At 37.0% G+C, this 22,221-nt stretch overlaps 1 protein-coding gene and 1 long non-coding RNA gene across 3 annotated transcripts; one reads left to right on the forward strand and one right to left on the reverse strand.

Annotated features, from left to right (window-relative positions):
• Positions 1–8,600: 8,600 nt before the first annotated feature.
• LOC125268850 lies at positions 8,601–14,290 on the reverse strand. Of its 2 annotated transcripts, XR_007184982.1 has the most exons (4): positions 14,212–14,290; positions 10,441–10,833; positions 10,316–10,368; positions 8,601–10,214 (listed from the first exon to the last, which is right to left on the reverse strand). It is a non-coding gene; the product is annotated as an uncharacterized LOC125268850 (long non-coding RNA). The 2 variants fall into 2 exon arrangements; XR_007184981.1 differs by lacking the exon at positions 14,212–14,290 and having other exon boundaries at positions 10,441–12,523.
• An 80-nt stretch (positions 14,291–14,370) lies between these two features.
• On the forward strand, positions 14,371–21,481 carry cdk1 (cyclin-dependent kinase 1). Its single transcript, XM_048191430.1, has 8 exons — positions 14,371–14,510; positions 15,096–15,150; positions 15,381–15,537; positions 16,951–17,074; positions 17,571–17,741; positions 17,847–18,010; positions 20,751–20,892; positions 20,989–21,481. Exons 2-8 carry the CDS (start codon positions 15,114–15,116, stop codon positions 21,100–21,102), a joined length of 909 nt encoding a protein of 302 aa, XP_048047387.1. The 5' UTR covers positions 14,371–14,510; positions 15,096–15,113; the 3' UTR covers positions 21,103–21,481.
• The last annotated feature ends 740 nt before the right edge of the window (positions 21,482–22,221 follow it).

A 22,221-nucleotide genomic window follows, 5' to 3' on the forward strand; every position in this document is an offset into this window, starting at 1 on the left:
TTACACCACTGGGCACCAGAGCTCTGGGTCTGTCTGAGCTGCCCACTTCTTTTCCGGTGAACGTCTGTGATTTGATTCAGCCTTTTTCACTCGTTCTCTGGGAGTGCGGTTCTCTGGAGCTTATTTTCCAAAGTGACCGTCTGGCTCTGCCTCAGTGCTCAAGTGCTCCGTCAGCTCTGAAACACACACACTTACTTTTACTTAGGCACACGTTCACAAATCTTTCTATGTATTATTCTGTTTATCTCTTCACCAAATATCTATATTCAGCCACTCCACATTATGGATCTTTATTGTGTAATCACAGCTGTAAAGTATGCGCACAGTTCGATATGCCTGTATTAATAGTATAAATTACTATGAACCAATAAAGTGTGACTCTGATGACTAGTAACTGTGGGTTCAAAATTATGGTGTACTTCAAATAGAGCCTTGAGGGCATATAAGCAGATCAGTGTGCTGATAGGCTCATTTCCTTTTGTGCTGCTAATTTTGGTTAAAAATATAGCAGTCTCTGATTAAGTGGGAGACAGGAATTGGCCAATTACAGACAGACAGAGAGAGAGACATAATCACAAGTCTTGTTAGTCCTTCCATCCACCTGTCAAGCCATGTTGCTACGGTGATCACTCCATTACCCCATCACTATGGTAACACGCTCTAGCCAGCCCACTTGTATGCTTTTGGGAACCTGTGAATAATGTGTGATTCTCCCTTAGCACAATCAGCCAGGGAAAGAGAAAGAGAGAGAGAGACAGTCACATGAAAAGTGTCAGGATGAACAAGAGATGGCTCTTACCTCCTTAGGAAGATCTGATGCTGCAAGAAAGAGCGAAAAAAGAAAGGAACCAGTGACTGTGCTTTTGCATTTCCAGGAAAAGAGATGTCATGGGTAACCGTGGCAACAGGCATCATTAATAGACAGCCATGAAAGAAAAAAAAAACAAAAAAAACACTGAAGCTCTTTTTAGTTCCTCTGGTTTCCTCACATCAGAGCTACTGATCACCACTCCACACTGTCACCAGGTTTTTTTGATCAACATATTTGTTTATACAAACTATTTATATATATATATATATATATATATATATATATATATATATATATATTATATATACACACACAATTTTTCGCAACATCTGATCTGTAATACAATGATGTGCTGTGAAATAGTAGGTCTTTATGAAGTTTTAAAATACAAGCTAATAAAAATGACCATGCTACCTTGTCGTTTGTTGCCACACTAGTCCTTAAAATAATGTGTAGGTACATTTTAAAACCAAAAATATTAAATATCATTTTATAGTAATTGAAATAAAATATAAATATTAGAAACTTAAATGATAATTAGAAATTTTGCCTAATCTAGCTAACTGAAAACTAACTGTCCACCCTAAAATGAAAATTAAGTCATAAATTACTCACCCTGCTGTTCTAGTGCTGTATCCCGTTCGACCAAACATAAAGCTTTCTTAAAAAAGATGCAAAAGTATCACAGAATGATCCTGTGTTCTGGGGGTATACGACATGAAATGTATTAATGTATTATTTAACGAAAATCTTGACCTTGGCCATTGGTCTTCAGTGCACGGTTACGCGCCGTTCATGTGACTGTTCACTCCGTCTCGCCCAGAAAAAGCACAAAAGATGTGAGAAATCAAGATTAAAGAGTTAGTTCACCCAAAAAATGAAAATAATGTCATTTATTACACACCCTCACAGGGCTGCCAACTTTTGAGTTCAGCTTAGAGTGAGATTTTGGGGGGCGTGGCTTTGGTTATGGGGGAGGGGCGTATGGAGGGGCGTGGCTTACTTTTGTACTGTTTTTTTATGATAAAGTTATGTAAAATAACTGCTCAGTGCTGCAAAACAAACAACTCTGCTAATGCTAACTTAATTCTATATAAACTATTAGGGGTGTGACGAGACAGGTATCTCACGAGACTCGAGATTGAGTTCATGAGAAGAGACAAGATGGCGAAATACATGACTAGAAAAAGTAGTCTGCAGGTGCATTTGAAATGTTTTAACTAATCATCTTGTAATGAATGTCATTTCAGTTCTACTTTCTGAGACTGAATTTTCATATGCAGTAAAAGACAACAATACTCAAGCACTGTAAAAGGTTTTGCCACAAACTCAAGTGACTGACTTCTCTTCTGTATGATTTCAGTCCCTTCAGACCTTACTGTACATGATTTATGAGCTTCTACAACTGTTGACCTCCTAACTGAACTCCTTTCCACAAACTGATCATAGAAATAAAAACAGTATAAATAAAAATGGTAACACTTTACAATAAGGTCTCATTTATTAACATTAATGTATTAACCAACATCAACTAACATGAGCAATATATTTGCTACAGTATTTATTAATCTTTGTTTATGTTAGTCAATAAAAATAATCATTCATTGTTAGTTCATGATAGTTCACAGTGCATTAACTAATGTTAACAAATGAAACCTTATTGTTTGTGCTTAATAAGATTAAGAGAAAACTGTTATTCATTTTTTATGGTAACACTTTACAGAGCTAAGAGATGGTTACAACTACACTGCCCAGCCTAAAATAGCTTTCATATTGAGAGATATCTGCATTCATCAGGGAGCCGCTTTCAAATGCGGGGTATTGAAATCGCGTTTGAATGCGCGCTCGCGTTTACTTTCACTTTCGTGATCGCGCGTAACTCTGTAAATATGGAGCGGCGGCGACCGTTATCCAACTGAATTAAATGTGTTTTATTTAAATACAAAGCAAAACGATAGTGGAGGCGCAATGTAAACGTAGCGATGGCATATTCTTTCCTAATCATCCTAACACTGTCATGGCAATATCACGAGACTACTTTTCGCCTCGACGAGCAATCTCGTCACACCCCTATAAACTAGCATATTAGGCCTATTAGTTACTAGCCTAAACTGGACGGAGACACGGAGCGCCCTGTAACTCACTGACCTGTCTGCGTTCACAATTCACACGGTGCAGATGGGAGGGAGAACGGCTGACTACACAGTTTATGGGAATAAATTGTGTATTTCCCTCACAATTGTCACAAAAAACTCACTGTACACTGTCTGTCTGGTCTCTCTGCGCGTTGCTTTGCGAGATCATGCGGCGCGAATTTTTTCCTCTCTGCTGCACGAGTCTGCGTGAGAATATGGGGGTGTGGCGTGAGAGCGTGAGAATTGGGTCAATTGCGTGACCTCAGCGAGGCCTGCATAGCAATGTTACTGCACCTCTCAAGATCCATAAAGGTACTAAAAACATATTTGAATCAGTTCATGTGAGTTCAGTGGTTCTATCTTAATATTATAAAGCGACAAGAATACTTTTTGTGCGCCAAAAAAAAACAAAATAACGACTTTTCGACAATATCTATATGGGCCGATTTCAAAACACTGCTTCAGAGCTTTAAGAATCGAATCCGTGAATCGGAGCGCCAAAGTCACGTGATTTCAGCAGTTGTTTGATAGGAGATCCGAATCACCAATTCGAAACAAAAGATTCATAAAGCTCAGAAGCTTCATGAAGCAGTGTTTTGAAATAACACGTGTACTTTCTTTACTGATATCTCTGCACTGAAACTCCGCTTATCTGACAGTCAGAATTACAGTTGACAGATGTGAACGCGATAACGTCTTGTTATGACGAATCTGCTGCGACCAATACAACGGATATATTCACCTCAGAAGGTACATGGATTATATTTCGTGTTGTGTTCTTGTGTTTTTGTTAATCTTGATTAATTAACAGTACCAAGTAAAATAAACGTTCAATTTGTTTTATTATATGCAATATATAGTAAGTTATAAATATTTTAAATTAATATCGTTCGTATGTAGGCTATTTAGGATTACCCGATTTGTCATGTGACCGAGCAACATTTCTCTATTTATGGATATGACGTGACACGCACGGATAAGTGAGTTACGTAATTTCTCGCGAAAACCATCCTGACCGGTCTAAAATATAAACGCTCAATAAAGCATACCATAGTGAATCAGGGTAAGACAAAAATGCGTTTTGGAAGAAGGACTGATAAAGTATTGACTCATTATTTAAATGTTAATTTAAAAAAAGTTACATGGTGTACCTACCTTTATTCTTTTCAAATGAATGAGCAGACTATAAATAATAATAATCTTGTCATTTAGAGGGAAAAAATGTGTATTAAGAGGTGCAATAAATCCCTGGCAATAAGCCCTGGTAAGTCATAAAATGAAGCACATGGTACCGCTAAAGTAGCCCTATAGCATATAGGCTTACTTTATCTTTTATAAATTAACTCAATAATGTTTATTTTGTGGTGTACTGACTGACTGAGACAGATGAGCAGTCCATTATTTTTTAATGTTCTTTTTGTTATGTTGCAACAAATAATGTTTCCAGTGGCAGTGACCTCTGTGCTAGAAGGCAATGATCCACCATACCATGTTTATTAGCTCAGGCATTTCTCATAATCAAAGTCCGAATTCTGCTTCCTCAGCCGTTCTGCTCTCCTTTAGCAGGCTAATTAAACCTTCTATAATTCATCATCAATATGAGGTGTAAAAATGAGAGCAGAAATGATAAAGCTGGCCAACTCTCTGTGGGCGGGGAAGTTTTTAGAGCAGTGCTTTAAGGAAAGGAGTGGGAGGTCAGAATAAGAATCCTAACAAATTCTTCCCAACCTGCTGACCTACAGCTAATGCAACACAACTCTCTCACAGAACAGAACAACCTAATGAAGCACTGTGTAAGTGTGCATGACAAAGGCCAGGTAGATAAAACAGAGCGGCTAGTAGGGCTGACCACAGCAGAGCACAAAACGAAATACATTGGTCTATTCTGTCAGAGAGAGATGGAGAGGAATGGAGAGAGAGAGAGAGTCAGCGAAAGCTAGCCTGATTAATGTGTGCTAGCCAAATGTGTTTAGCCAGGTCAGAGAATAGAGCGGGGTTAGGACCTACACACAGAAAAATGTTTAGCAGGAGTAAAGGAAAGAAAAACTGAAGATAGACATCAAATAAAGAAAAAATAGGGGAAAACTAATTTTTTTCCCCTCCAATTTATATAGAAAGCACATATTAAAACATTGTTGACCACAGTGCTGTACAATATACTGAATCAATAGAAGTGTTACAAAAATAAACACAAATTTAAAAACGTCCACAAAAACCATTCGGGAAAAATCCAAAAACAACAATACTTCGTCACTCAAACATGATCAAAAGCTAATGTAAAAAATATGTTTTTAAATGTCTTTTAAAATTCACTCAAGTTCAATGTGATTTTGTTTATATTATATACCATGTACACTATATTGCCAAAAGTTTTGGGATGCCTGCCTTTACGCGCACATGAACTTTAATGACATCCCATTCGTAATCCGTAGGGTTTAATATGGAGTCGGCCCACCCTTTGCAGCTATAACAGCTTCAACTTTTCTGGGAAGGCTTTCCACAAGGTTTAGGAGTGTGTTTATGGGAATTTTTCACCATTCTTCTAGAAGCACATTTGTGAGGTCAGGCAGTGATGTTGGACGAGAAGGCCTAGCTCGCAGTCTCCGCTCTAATTCATCCCAAAGGTGTTTTATCGGGTTGAGATCAGAACTCTGTGCAAGCCAGTCAAGTTCCTCCACACCAAACTCGCTCATTCATGTCTTTATGGACCTTGCTTTGTGCACTGGTGCACAGTCACTTTGGAACAGGAAGGGGCCATCCCCAAACTGTTCCCACAAAGTTGGGAGCATGAAATTGTCCAAAATGTCTTGGTATGCTGAAGCATTAAGAGTTCCTTTCACTGGAACTTTCCATCGGATTGCCAGACAGAGAAGCATGATTCATCACTCCAGAGAATACTTCTCCAATGCTCTAGAGTCCAGTGGCGGCGTGCTTTACACCACTGCATCCGACGCTTTGCATTGCATTGGTGATGTAAGGCTTGGATGCAGCTGCTCGGCCATGGAAACCCATTCTATGAAGCTCTCTACGCACTGTTCTTGAGCTAATCTGAAGGCCACACGAAGTTTGGAGGTCTGTAGCTATTGACTCTGCAGAAAGTTGGCAAAGTCTGCACACTGTGCACCTCAGCATGCTCTGACCCCATTCTGTGATTTTATGTGGCCTACCACTTCGTGGCTGAGTTGCTGTTGTTTCCAATTGCTTCCACTTTGTTATGATACTAACAGTTGACCGTGGAATATTCAGTAGTGAGGACATTTTATGAATGGACTTATTGCACAGGTGGCAACCTATCACAGTACCACGCTTGAATTCACTGAGCTCCTTAGAGCGACCCATTCTTTCATAAATGTTTGTAGAAGCAATCTGCATGCCTAGGTGCTTGATTTTATACACCTTTGGCCATGGAAGTGATTGGAACACCTGAATTCAATGATTTGGAGGGGTGTCCCGATACTTTTGGAAATATAGTATATATATATATATATATATATATATATATATATATATATATATATATATATATTAAACTCATTATCCTATGTGTAGGCTTTTCACAGCTGCCAAGCACACGAGAGGCTGTGCTGTATCGTGAATAAGTCACGGCTGAAGAGTGTTGTTAGGCTCGACGCAAAGCAGAGTGCCTGCAACCCCTTCATCCATGACTTATTCATGATACTGCCTTGAGTACCTTATTGCTTTTATAAAACGGTTACCACACAATACAAATATTAAAGCCAAAAATATGTATCAGTGCAACTTTCATGAAGTAAAATCACTAAAAGCCTTCCTTCCACCAGAAAAAAATAGTCCCTGACCGTGAACAGCAACAGAAGTTACATTATAACTCCATTAGATGGCAGCAAAGATTGTCTTTATGAGTGTGTCAGTCAGTAGCGAAGACTTTTACATTGAAAAGACTGAACTGTTGTGAACACGGAACAAGACGCAACTGACAAATGCTTTGACTAGCGCTGAAACAGATTTTTTATTATGGACATAGGACTGACCTGAAGGAAAATGCTAAATCTGAATGCAGGTAATAAACTCGCTCACTCGATCTCTTTCTCACAATCCATGGGTTTCATGTGACGTCACTGTATTCTATCGCCGCCATATTTGTGTCCGGTCACAGCTGCGCGCTCTGTTTAAGTCTATGGTGACAGCAGCTACAACTACCAGAGGAAGGCCAACGAAACACTCTCAGAAGGTTCACAACAAATTTACAATATGTCTGGGATATGTGGTGCTGTTAGCCGTTTCAACAGTCGTCAGAACTACACATTTATTTGATCCCAAAGGAGTTAGATCGGCAGAATTATTGGCTTCATTCAGAAAGGACCATACCACTGGCAGCCAAACAGCAATGCACAACATTAATAACTGCTGGGACTGTCATTTACATAAGATTATAATTGTATACAATATTGTATTAAAATATTGTGAATTCTAGTTGCTGTGTTTCGGCTTGTTATTACAGGATGGCCAAATTCATGACACGAGATGACTACATTACTTAGTTCAAGTACATGCGTGCATGATTTTGTGCAAATATGAGTTGTAATTTTATGTATATCTTGTATAAATATATATGAATTACCTTATATAGGATGTGTTCCTTTGAGTTAATTAACTTAAAGCGCTTCATTTTACGGATGTTCATTTAGCGTGCGCAGCTCAAACAGCAATGATTAAGTCATTAAAATGTTTACAGTAATATTAAAACTTTAATTTTTTTTTTAAAAAAATGATACATTGTTTTTAATAACTAGCTCTTATATTGTTCTTGTATTATATTCAGCAACACATGGTTTGATTAATAAGGATCACGAACAATAACAGATTTTTTTCTCAAATCATCTCATTTTGATAGTATTATTTGAGCTGCGCGCGCTGAATGAACATCCGTAAAATGAAGCGCTTTAAGTTAATTAACTCAAAGGAACACATCCTATATAAGGTAATTCATATATATTTATACAAGATATACATAAAATTACAACTCATATTTGCACAAAATCATGCACGCATGTACTTGAACTAAGTAATGTAGTCATCTCGTGTCGTGAATTTGGTCATCCTGTAATAACAAGCCGAAACACAGCAACTAGAATTCACAATATTTTAATACAATATTGTATACAATTATAATCTTATGTAAATGACAGTCCCAGCAGTTATTAATGTTGTGCATTGCTGTTTGGCTGCCAGTGGTATGGTCCTTTCTGAATGAAGCCAATAATTCTGCCGATCTAACTCCTTTGGGATCAAATAAATGTGTAGTTCTGACGACTGTTGAAACGGCTAACAGCACCACATATCCCAGACATATTGTAAATTTGTTGTGAACCTTCTGAGAGTGTTTCGTTGGCCTTCCTCTGGTAGTTGTAGCTGCTGTCACCAGGCTGTCACCATAGACTTAAACAGAGCGCGCAGCTGTGACCGGTCACAAATATGGCGGCGGGCATAGCGGAAGTGACGTCTTTGAAACCCATGGATACTCTTCTACATAATACAGTAAGCTTCAAATGAACAATAGCAATTGAGAACAAACAGCTTACGTTGCTAAGAGTGATTGCTAAGGGTGTTGTGTAGTGAGACACAGAACCGTTGGGTGAAGCGGCCATAGCTGTGTTTTATCATGAATAAAACACAGATATTGACCAATCAGAATCAAGGACAGGAACTAACCTTTTTATAATATAGCATATTGACCAATCAGCATCCAGTACCAGAACAATATATTCAATAAACACCTATACAGTATAAACTCACAAGAAGTCAGAATAAGTTTTTCACATGTAAATCAGTCTGCCTTTTTACATTTAAATCTATGTTCTCACTGTTCAATGCTCTCTCACACTCTTCCCAAATGCATATTTACACATGTACACACTCTGCAGGGAAACACTCATACATGCAAACAAAACCTGAGCCCACATACTCTGCATGCTACGAGATTACCGAAGAGGAAGTGACCTTTATTCGAGGTCAAATAGACAAACTGAGACAGAAAGAGGAGGAGAGAAAGTATGTGTTGATAGCGGTGTTAAAAGGACTTCCGTTGATCTGGCATGGTGAGAGCCTTCAAATATAGGGGTGAATTCAGGTTGACTGGGACACTTTTTTCCAGTCATGTCAATGACAAAACATGTCCCAATCAACCTGAATTCACCCCTACTCCAAACCAAACAACATACTCATGCACACAGTAAATACACCAACTACTAAGGTTGTCCAATGATCAGAGGTATATATGAACACTTAAAACTTGTGACAAAAACCATCCGGCAAGGAGAAACCAGCTGAGCTGAGAAAAGATAACACTGATTTACAGACTATTGAATTAGTTCCAGTAATGACAGGGTTTCCTCTGTAGAAATGTAAAATGTTTGGGGGAGGTACACAGGTTTATTTTTGTCCACTTCACATTAGGAACACACCTGCTGTGACGAGCCTTTACAAATCACACACACAAACATACAAACTAAAGGACCACGATATGGCTGGAAATAACCTGTATATTACTGCCTGTCTGTCTTTCAGATTGCCAATATAGTAGGCGCAATTAAATCTGCAGGCTTTGAGAAAATAATTTATAGAGCTCAGCTGAGGTATATAACACATATCCCTAAATAGTTACCTTTTGTTTCAATTGCCTTGGAGCAGGATTTCTTTTTTTTCCCCAGATATAACCAAATGCTAATGTGCTGCAAAATCAAATGTGTTTTATAAATTAACACAATTATATCAATTCTTATTAAAATATAATTACAAATTATTATAAGTATCTTGAATTGGAATTTGAAAACATTTTTAGCCAAAATATTGTTTTTGTTTAAAGCATAAACCTCACAAACATTTGTTTGCTTTTATGCTTACAACAAGAAAACATAAAATACAAATGGGGTAAAAAGAAACTTATAATTAAGAAAATTACTTTTTTGGCAGGGAATGGATCATGCTCAGATTTAAGAATTTTCAGATTTAAATACAGAATATCAAGAAAATTACCAGAATATTATTCAGAAGTCATATTACATTCATATTTAATGATATAAAATGGAATGCATGAACTGATAAAATGTATACAGTACCTTGAATGCAAAAAAAGCATCTATCAAAAGCATAAATGGGATGACATGAATAATCATAGCCTACAGTAATTGTGATCATTAGTATCTGAATATTCATCTTCACAGATTCACCAGGCTCCAACTTCAAGCCATCTCAACATTCACCATCTCCTGAGCGTTAATCAATGCGACCTGTAATTGATCACAGCACTCATTTGCACTCAAATAAGTCTGCACTCCTCACACAGTTGATCTTGACTAGGACTACCCAAAGTTTTTATTGCTCCACTTACCTCCAGTATTGTTCCTCCTCCACAATCCGGTCTCCAAGTTTGCTCCTTCGAACCTTTAAGACACAGAGACATTACTACTTGTCAATTATCAGCGACTTATTGGTGTATGTATGTTGCTAACTCACCTTTGATAGATTGACCTGGTGAATCTGTGGATCTATCTGCTGCCTTTGACACCATGAATCATCAGATTCTTCTGTCCACCCTCTCATCACAAGAACTCCACTTCACTGATTTGAATCACATCTCACAGGTAGGTCTTTCAGGGTTGCCTGGAGAGGGGAGGTATCCAAAGCACATCAACCGATCACTGGGGTTCCTCATTCAATTCTTGGACCCCTCCACTTCTCTATTTACACTACATATACACTGCTTCCCATCCCCAATTCTCTCACTGTTGTTGTGCATTTCCGGTTTACTCACCATCTGATCTCCACATCATTCAATAAAGCTGTGCTGTTACCTATCATCTTTGAAGTATGTGTTTCCTGTCTTTCATTACCTGCAAAAAAAAAAATCTGCAAGGAAAAAACAGCATGCTATTAGTTTAGTATTAGTAATTTATTTTACACAATTAAAAGGTCATATTATGCATTTTGTCTTATTTTCTCCATTTTAAGGATGTGAAATTTTCAGCTGTGAGATGAAGGCCATAAAACATTTCTGAATTTTTTTTTTTTTTTTTTTTTTAGCTTCGGTGTTAATGGCTGTAGAGAGATTACATATCACAGTATTCCTCATGTTGTTTAACCCAGAGGCCATTTAATAAGAGCGCTGCCATAATGAGGCTCGTTAGCACAACAGCATGTTTTCCTCAGGAACCTCCTGATAAATGCAAGCACAAGAAGCTCATATAATGTGAGCATGGGGGTGGCTGGGTGAGTGGGTGCTATAATATGCCCGTTAGCTGATCATTTCTGCTCAAGGTGTGCGCTCGTTTGTGCAAATCTGCGTGTCCGTATGTGAAATTAGAAAACCAATGAGGTCACGCTTGCTCAAGGTCACCCTGAGAAAACCCTCATCTAAAGGGAATCGAGACTCATCAACTGTCCTTTACACAGTCACAGCAACTGCCACCCAGGATCTTCAGCAGGGGAGAGAATCACTGGGAAAGACAAAAAGAGTGATTGAGAGAGAGAGAGAGAAAAGGAATAAATCATGAAAAGACAAGTGTATGATTGCTGAAGAAATGTTCAGGGAGGAAATCCCCATGGCAACGCCAGGAAACCACATGCTTTCACCATGGCAACCGAGCCTGGGTAGGAATTCTAATGTCAGGGAGTCTGTTCAGCGAAGGGAGAGAGAAAATGGATAATGTTCAATATGGAATATCATGATTTCGTAGTTTTACAGCATTCAATATTATTCAATGTAGATATATATATATGAATTTTTTAATTTGTCCCATATATGTAGTGCTATTTTTGGTCAAAAACACATTGTGTGTGTTTACATGCAATTTTCCCTGTTATGGACAATGCATAAGGTTGTATAAATGGCTTAATGTTAAGGGTTTTACATAATCAGATCTTTATAATAAGCCAGTTTTCACCATTATCTGTGTTTTTCCCCCATGTAAATGCACTCATTAATTGCTGTAGATTTTCACACATGAAGGTCGTATGAAACTTGAAATCTAGGTGAGGGAATCCTCTTTGGTCCTGCATTTGCCCTACATTTGACATACGCACACTCGCACATATAAAATCACTCAAACACACAACAGCCCTCCCTTGCCCCAAAATCTCAGTGTCCTAAAAACTATTTGTAGCATTTGCCCACTCCCCTGTCTCTGGTTCAGTACCCCTCTCAACCCCCTTCATCATGACCTCTTTCTTTTTCAGCACACCTTTCTCTCAAAAACATGTTCATATAAACATACACACATCCTATCTCTCACACAAGACACAAAATACACAAGGTTCATCTTCCTCCCTGAAGACTCCTGCTGAGTATGGTTCAGTGTGCTTCAGTCTCTCTCACAGACATCAGACTACACTGTATGTATTAACTGTTTTATACAGTCTATGGTATTAACAGACAAAGAACATGGCAATAATATGCGTTACATGGCTCTCTGGAACAGGGCCATAGTTCACATAAAAAAATGAAAATTCTGTCATCATTTAATCACCCTCAAGTTGTTCCAAAACTGTATGAGTTTCTTTGTTCTGCTGAACACAAAGGAAGATATTTGGAAGAATGTCAGTAACCAAACAGATCTCTCCCCCCATTGACTACCATAGTATTTATTTTTCCTACTATGGTAGTAAATGGGGGGGTGAGATCTGTTTGGTTACTGACATTCTTCCAAATATTTTCCTTTGGAACTACTTGAGGGTGAGTAAATGATGACAGAATTTTCATTTTTGGGTGAACCATCTCTTTAACTAAAACAATAAAAAATGTTTGTTACCTGAAATAAAATAAATTATACATTTTTTAAACTTATTTTATTTCTGCTAGTAGCCAAGGAAGCATCTCTCATTTTCATTTAGTTTATCTTAATGTACTAAAATAACTAAAAATAAAACAGAAATAAAAATGAACAAAAACTATATAGCCTAAAAAGCTTAAAAAAAAACTCTAAAAATTACTAAAACGTCAAATGGAATGAAAAATATAAAAATAAATACTATTTCTATATAATAATAAAACCTATAATAGTATCTCAATTATACTAAAATAACACAACTCTGGAATGCCTGATTCTGATTGTGTCAGTCAGTGCAATCTGTGCCAAATATTTTTGTAAATGGTCGCTAAAACTTTATCAATGACCATACAGCTCCTATAGCACTCATAGAATAAAATCATTTCAGCTCAAACCAATGTTTCATGTTCATTTATTAATTATTTGGTAAGTAGCCATGTAATAAGAGGGACAATGTACAGTCAGATCATTATTATAAAATAAATCTCAACAGAGTGATAAAAATCTAGCCTAAAACAAGATAATGACTGTACATTATCCCTTACATGTAGCCTAAATAGAGAATGGTGGCATTATATAAGAATAATAACAACAACAACACCCATCATCAGTTTGACTCCTTCCATTCCACTTTAAGTGTTCATTTCTTCAGCCAATCAGGGCGTTAAACATGCATCTTAATAATTTGCCACTAATCACTTCTTTAATTAAAGTCTCTACCTCTGAGGATTTGGGTTTTGAATTGAGATTTTATCCTGGGGACTAAGCCTCCTTCATTGCTCTGTAATTAGACAGCCTAGTTATGCTTCATTGGCCTTTTGAGAGATTGTTTTTAAATAGTTCTTTTTGAGGAGTTGAATAAAAAAAACATTTGGTTTTCACTTTGTGACCTAACATTACAAATTTCTGATATTGTAGACACATGCTGAGTAGGCTGGTATACATGTACATTAGAACAACATGTTAATTTATTTATTTATTTACTGTACACCACACTTTTTCTTTCTCTCGTTAGAATCTTTAGAGGACGAATAAAAAGTAAGTGATGTCACCCCACTGAGATTTACAAAACAGCGCTCCCACTGGTGGCTCTCTTACTCAATACAGCGGTCCAACAGTGACGCCAAGTGGTCAAACAGAGGATTGTATGTATGAATGTGTACATATATCCTGACAGACACACACAAACTAACTATACGTGCGACACATTTACTGTCCCTCCCTATAATCACTGAATTATTCTATATTGGAAAGTTTATTAAAAAAAAAAAAAAAAGTTAAAAAACACTAACACTGATGAAGTTTAAAGTCTGTTGCTTTGTATAGTCTGTGTTTTAGGACAACTTATAGATTAAAATTAGAAAATATTTTCCTGAACATACTATCAGCGATTCTATAACAACGAACATCTGTCATAGTGGAAAAAACCATAGAAAAACGTGGGAAAACCACTATTCCCTACCTGTCCTGCACAATATTGAACAAACAAACAACTGCGCACGCGCACGTACTCTCGGACTGACGTATCCTCCCGCTCCTAACCGCCCCACCTTCTGATTGGTTAGTTTGAAGTCCACCGAGAACTCCGATTGGCTGCTTTTGAATTCCGCCCAAGCGGCCAGTTTGAATCAAGAAACTCGCAGTTCAGCGACATACAACATCCGCACGCTCTTTCTCTTCTTCATCAAAACTTCATCAAGAAATCCAAAGAAAATAGGAGGGTTTGGATATTCATCCATATTAGATATAGTTACAGAAAAGGTGAGTTTTTAATATATGAAGGTGATTGCCTGTTATCAATCTCAATCCTGGTCGTTGAACGTTTTAAAGTTGCTCAGGGCCCACTGGCAAAAAAAACTACTTAGTCGTTTAACTTCAATATGCAGTTTATACTTGAAAATAATCTCAAATTCACAAATATAGTTTAAATAAAAGCAGATCACGGTCTTTATCGAGTTTGCCTTGGTTTTAACACTTGTTTCTGTTGCATTTTGATTTAATGTGGCCACATTGTTTTATTTGCAAAACATGAATATAAAAATGAGACTTCGTGTCTTTATAATCACTAAATTGTGACTGATAATTATGAATTTCACTGTATGTTATGGTTATATTCGTGATGTCAAGGCTAATAGTTGTAATGAAAGTTGAGAAATGTGTTCAGTCAGTCTTTTACCTCATGTTTATGTATATAAATACATACACTAGGTACTGTATTAAAATAAATGACAAGATTGTCTGGCACACTAGCTTTTTAAGGCGAGTTATTTTTAAGTAGCCTGTAGAGTAATTGCACATGTTATGTTGTCATAAATTGACTTTTTTCAATCCTTTGTGCTTCCTCAGAAAGAGTGTTGAAGGAAAATGGATGACTATCTGAAGATAGAGAAAATTGGTGAAGGTAAGTTGAATCTTTTGTGTGTGTCTGTGTGTGTGTGAGTGAGTGTGTGATTTTTCTTCAATGTTGTATAGATGTATATGAGCATTAGCTGACTATTGTGCTCTAATCTCTCTCTCTCTCAGTGTGCAGAGTTTGTTTCAAGGCAGAATATGAGATTACATAAAAGTTCTTGGTAATGTTTTCTGTAGAGATGTCTAATAGAAATCCATGTATGTGTGTGTTTTCATTAGGTACGTATGGTGTGGTATATAAGGGCAGAAATAAAACCACTGGACAGGTGGTGGCTATGAAGAAGATCCGCCTTGAGAGTGAGGAGGAAGGGGTGCCCAGCACTGCCGTCAGAGAAATCTCCCTCCTCAAGGAGCTTCAGCACCCAAACGTTGTACGGTATGAGACAGATTTCATGTTTCTTGCTGACTTTAAAGGGTTAGTTCACCCAAAAATGAAAATAATGTAATTTATTACTTACCCTCATGCCCTTCCACATCTGTAAGACATTCGTTAATCTTCGGAAAACAAATTAAGATATTTTTGTTGAAATCCGATGGCTCAGTGAGGCCTGCATAGGGAGCAATGACATTTCCTCTCTCAGGATCCATAAAGGTACTAAAAACATATTTAAATCAGTTCATGTTAGTACAGTGGTTCATTATTAATATTATAAAGCGACGAGAATATTTTTGGTGCGCCAAAAAAAAACAAAATAACAACTTATATAGTGATGGCCGATTTAAAAACACTGTTTCAGGAAGCTTCATTCTGATTTAGCAGTTTGGAGCGCCAAAGACACGTGATTTCAGCTGTTTGGTGGTTTGACACACGATCCGAATCATGATTCGACACCCTGATTCAGAACGGTCCGAAGCTTCCTGAAGCAGTGTTTTGAAATCGGCCATCACTATATAAGTCGTTATTTTGTTTTTTGGGCGCACCAAAAATATTCTCGTCGCTTTATAATATTAATATTGAACCACTGTACTCACATGAACTGATTTAAATATGTTTTTAGTACATTAATGGATCCTGAGAGAGGAAATGTCATTGCTGGCTATGGAGGCCTCACTGAGTCATCGGATTTCAACAAAAATATCTTAATTTGTGTTCCGAAGATTAACGAAGGTCTTACGGGTGTGGAACGGCATGAGGGCAAGTAATAAATTACATTATTTTCATTTTTGGGTGAACTAAGCCTTTAACTGTGCTTTTTAATTAATCGAGTTGTCCTAGCCAACAAAGTGACAGTTACATTTTACACACCAGTGTTCAGAGTTAATATTGTGAAATATTACAAATTTATTTATTTTAATAATTAAAAAAAAATCTTCTTCAGTCATTATTTCTCCAGTCTTTAGTCTCTTTATTCTCTCATGATCAGAAAATATTCTAATATGATTTGGAGCTAAAGAAACATTTCTTATCAATGTTGAAAACATTTGTACTGCTTAATTTTTTTTATTTGGAAACCTTTTGTAACATATCTTTACTGTCACTTTTTAATAATTTGTGTCCTTGCTGCATAACAGTATTGATTTCTTTTTAAAAATTTACTGACCGCAATTTTATTTTTTTTTTATGGTAGCATATACTAAAACATCTATTGTATGAATACTTGACATTTGTAAACTATGTAAATCATAATATAATAGGGAAAATAAAGTCATATATAATATAATATAATATATATATTTCACAAATTGCTCAAACAGCTGCTTTAAAAATATATGGTTTCCTGCCTCATTACTACTTTATGTATGTACTCACCTCTCACCCTTTTTTTCCCCTCTATTCCCTTTTTCACAGCCTGTTGGATGTGCTGATGCAGGAGTCAAAGTTATACTTGGTGTTTGAGTTTCTGTCCATGGATCTGAAGAAGTACTTGGACTCCATCCCATCTGGCCAGTTCATGGAGCCAATGCTGGTCAAGGTGCATTAAATAGTGTATAACGTGTTCACATGACCACTGTCACTCTTTTGCCTTGCTTATGCAGAATCTTAAATATTTCTTTGCCATTTACATCCCAACTTTTTTATATAATATAATATACATACCAGTATTATCAACATGGACCTTAAAACCCCACTGTACATGTATTTATTTAAATTAAAATAGAAAATTAAATTTAAATGGTAAGATTTGTTTTTACTGTATTTTTGTTCAAATAAATGCAGTTTTCTTGGGCATAAAAGTCTTCTTTCAAAGACGTTTAAAAAAAAAAAAAGAGAGAGAGAGACTCGCCTACCCCAAACTTTTGAACGATAATTTGTTCAACACTATACAGATTATTTTTTCACGTTCAAATGGATGAATTTAACTAATTTTCCTCAGGGTTTTATATTGATTTACTTCTGGATTGTACAGTACAGTCCTAAGTATAGAGTCTGTACCTGGAAGTAACTAACTTTGTGTGTCCTCTTTGTAGAGTTACCTGTATCAGATCCTCGAGGGGATTCTGTTCTGCCATTGTCGCAGAGTTCTGCATCGTGACCTAAAGCCCCAGAACCTGCTGATTGATAATAAAGGTGTGATTAAGCTTGCAGACTTCGGGCTCGCACGTGCCTTTGGAGTCCCAGTCAGAGTTTACACACATGAGGTACATACACGCATCCCATCTCAGAGTGACAGCAATTTCTCCCTGCTCAAGGTGTTCTGAAATCAATGATGCTGACGTGTTTCTACTGACTGTTTGATTGCACAGGTGGTCACTCTGTGGTACAGAGCTCCTGAAGTCTTGCTGGGGGCCTCACGTTATTCCACACCCGTAGACGTCTGGAGTATTGGTACCATCTTTGCCGAACTTGCCACCAAGAAACCACTCTTCCATGGAGACTCAGAAATAGACCAGCTTTTCAGGATATTTAGGTAGGCCTATACCAGGAGTGTCCAAACTTGGTCCTGAAGGGGCCACTGTGCTGCAGAGTTTAGCTCCAACTCACTTTAACACACCTGACTGGAAGTTTCTAGTAAGGCCTTGATTAGCTTGTTCGGGTGTGTTTAATTGGGGTTAGAGCAGATCTCTTCAAGACAGTGGCTCTCTAGGAGCAGGTTTGGGCACCTCTGGCCTATACAGACTTCTGGAACAACAATTATGACATTATTATATCCTGTTGTTTTCACAAAATAAAGTCTAAAATGGCTGTACTAATACTAACAAATTAAATGTTAATGAATGTCTGTGCAGTGCAGTTATCAGCAGGGCTTTTACGGTGGTGCCTATAGTTGCATTTACACTTTCAATTTAAAATCTTAGGGTCAGTATCCCACCCATGATACAGTATTTAAAATAGTTGATGAAAAAGTTAGGGATGTGCAATATATTGGTTCCATTGTGATTTCATTTCTTTCTTTATGTACCTGTGCCAGTTAATATTGGATATTTAATTGTACTTGCTCTTTTCTTCTATTACTTTTATTTAGATTGTATGCTGTCGTAACTCAGTCACTAAATGTTTTTGAAAGAAAACTGATAAATGTTCGTTTTGATATTACATCTATTTTTTTTTTCATACTGTACATTGTGTAAATTAAAGGTGCAGTATGTAATAATTTTGTCCGCTAGAGGCCTATTCAAAACAAAGGCGTAGCTTGATGACGGCAAGTTTGAGTGTGGAATCTTGGGACATGTAGTCTCCACCTCAACAGACCGTGCAATAGGACTTGGAAAGAAAACATGTTAATGGATGCGATTATTAACGTTACTGTAGTATGAAGGAGCGAGTGTTGTGGGAGCTGAACGAGGCCGCTGGAGCGATTGCGCAACACACGCCTCACGAGCAGCGGAACTTTTATTATGCCACAAATGCCAGCGCTGCTTCCGCTGTACCATATGTATCATATGTATTGACAGCACAATTTTTATTGTGAGGTTATGATGTAAAATTATGATAACTACACTGTAGCTGCTACAGTAACTAGCAAAATCTATCCAATACTGGATTTCGTAAGTGTCTGAAAAAGACAATTTTCACATGCCACCATTACATATTGCGTCATGCTATATTGCAATACAATACAGCAAATATAGTTTGACAGTAAATTAATTGATTACTGTTTAGTCAGATGATATGAAAACGATTACCACTTGTTCAACAAATATATAGACTTGTGTACATTCAAACACAATAATTGGGCATACATAGCAAACGCAAGTTCAACGATTTGCGCGAGTAGATTACATACAAAGTCAATGCAAAGACGCGATCAGACTATGGATCAGACGTGTCCTCGCGCGGGTCTAGAGACGCGAAGCCCCGCGTTTGGCGTATATGCCCCATAATACTAATCGTGTTGATCGTTATAATGGCATATGTTTTCTGTAAAGATACGAATCAAAACAACTCACCTGTCGAGTAAAACACAAGCGAGATCGGCATCTCTTTCTAGGTGAAGTTTGTCACGAAGCTCTCTCCATCTAGAAAATGCAACACCGATATTGATCCTCGCTCTTTCTCTCCTCTTGTCCCAAACTCTTCTTGGGTCGTTTGGTTGGCCCGTACGCTTACGTTTACGGAAGCTGTCCTTGTCGACAGAACCAGCGGCAGATGGTAAACAGTAATTATGTTCCATAAATAAGTAACACAATCCACCATAAAACGTGCAAGAAGTAAATAAGGAACTGCTTGAAGCAAGCTAGTGGTTTGCTGGATGCTAGACACTGCTTCCGCATTTGTCCACGACTCTGTTGTCATGTGGTTTCTACGTCAGTAAAGGTGGTAACAAAGGGTAACTGACGTCATTGACAGGCGACTGCACTGCCCCGTGTCACTGTTTAGAATGGGAATTTTCTCATGATTTACAAGTAGTTGAAAACATTAGAGATATTGTTAGTAATCAGCTGGACAAAATATATAACACTAGCCTAGTGGTTTTTGGATATTTTACTGCGAATATCTTACAAATTGTACCTTTAACTTTGATTTTTAAGTATTTAAATATTGACAATAACAAACATTTACACTTGTTCAAAATTTTGGGGTCGGTAAGTTTTTTTTATTTTTTATTTTTTTATAATTCTTATGCTCTTATTTGTAAATACAGTAATATTTGTTAATATTTTTAAAATGGTTTTCTGTTAAAATATTTTAAAGTAATTTATTAATCTGATGGCAAAGTTGAAATTACTCGTCTTCACGGTCACATGATCCAACATAAATCATTCTAATTTAATATGCTGATTTGATGTTCAAGAAATATTTCTTAATATCAATATCAGTTTTTTTTTTTTTTTTTTTTTTTTTTTTTTTTACCATAAAACGTTTTTTATTCAGGATTCTTTGAATAGAAAGTTCAAAAGGCCAGCATTTATTTGAAATAGAAATGTTTTAACATTATAAATGTCTTTACTCTCACTTTTGAATAATTTAGTCCTTGCTGGATAAAACTTTCAATTAGAAAAAAAAAAAAAAACTTTCTTCGGCCAGTATATTAATATTAGTCATCCAGAGATAGTGTTCAATACTGTGAAGATGCTACAATCAGCTACTGGCATTCAAATGAGACATGACTTTTATAAAAAAAAATTAAATTCATATTAATATTGCAATGTACATTTTGCACTGAACATTTTTGTTTGTTTGTTTTTCTGTGGTTCATTTGTGTTCAGGACTCTGGGAACCCCTAACAATGAGGTCTGGCCAGAAGTTGAGTCACTACCAGATTATAAGAATACCTTCCCAAAGTGGAAATCTGGGAATCTGGCCAACACAGTGAAAAACCTTGACAAGAATGGAATCGACCTGCTCACGGTAAGAGGGTGTCCTGACATACTGGTGTCCTACTTATCTGTTTGGGTTTATCTCCCCTTCTCTCAACACATAAATATATTTGTCTCTTTTGTTTAGAAAATGCTGATTTATGACCCTCCTAAGAGGATTTCGGCACGGCAAGCGATGACACACCCGTATTTTGACGATTTGGATAAGAGCAGTCTTCCAGCCAGTAACCTCAAGATATAGACACCTCAGATCTTATACCCCTTTCTATGCACACGTACACATCCATACTAAAGCAATGTGAGCTTAGGGGTCATAATGAATCTGACTCTAGACCTCTGGGAGTCCAGAATGCCTGGAGATGTAGATTTACTACTCCAACCTGCAGTAATGCAATCTTCTGACATGCAATAATTAACCTTAAATTTGTTTGTTTGTTTATTGGGTGGTTTTTCTACTTTTGTTTGTCAGTTTTTGTATGTCTTTTTCCAATCCTGTTTTATGTTACATAAAACCCCCGTTTGTAAATAAAACTAATATTTTTTTTTTTTTTTTTTGTGGACCTGAAACATATTACAAAAAAAATAAACTAAGGTGTTCTCAATAAAGAGCACTTATAGGATCCCCATCGTGGACTGATGTCTTCTGTTTTCAATTACATTTTGAGTACAAATACAAAGTTAGTTGCAAAGTGTAACCATCATAGAGAGAACATGTATAATTTTAAGGTGTTTCTAAGCATGGGTTAAAGTTATCCGTTTATTTCCGTTAATTTCAGCGGGTCTACGACGGGTTCCCGCCTGTCCTAATGTCTTAAATTCACTTTTCATAAATTTACACCTCTGAGCTGGAAAAAAATGGGCATGTAAAGCTCTGGAAAAGTTGGACTGTAGAGTGGGGGAAGAGGGAAGAGAACAACCAATGAAACACAGACCTACAACACACTCATTATACAGAATAATGAATATTAATTAATGAGCACGGAGAAAAATGACAGCAAACTCCCAAGCACAAGGGAGAAATTCGAAAGAATATTTAAAAGGGCTAATAATACTTTACGTTTATGAGCACTGCAGTCTCATGATAAACGACAGTTCATTTTTTTTTTCTCCATTTTTCTTTGTATTTTCGATCTAAATCAGTTTTTTGTCTATTAGAATAATCGTGTCATCGCGTTCAGATAGGCTAAGTTACACCACTGTATCATTGTCCAGTTTGCATATTTCATTTGAAGAAGACTTGATGAAATAAATAGGCGGAGAAAATAAACGGAGATGGGCTTGGTCAAAGAGTATAGAACCCAATAGGCGACACTTTGATCATTTTTGGGTATCAGCCACTAGATGGCGCTCCGGTAGCGCG

This window comes from Megalobrama amblycephala, linkage group LG5, assembly GCF_018812025.1.
Source record: "Megalobrama amblycephala isolate DHTTF-2021 linkage group LG5, ASM1881202v1, whole genome shotgun sequence".
NCBI lineage: Eukaryota > Metazoa > Chordata > Actinopteri > Cypriniformes > Xenocyprididae > Megalobrama > Megalobrama amblycephala.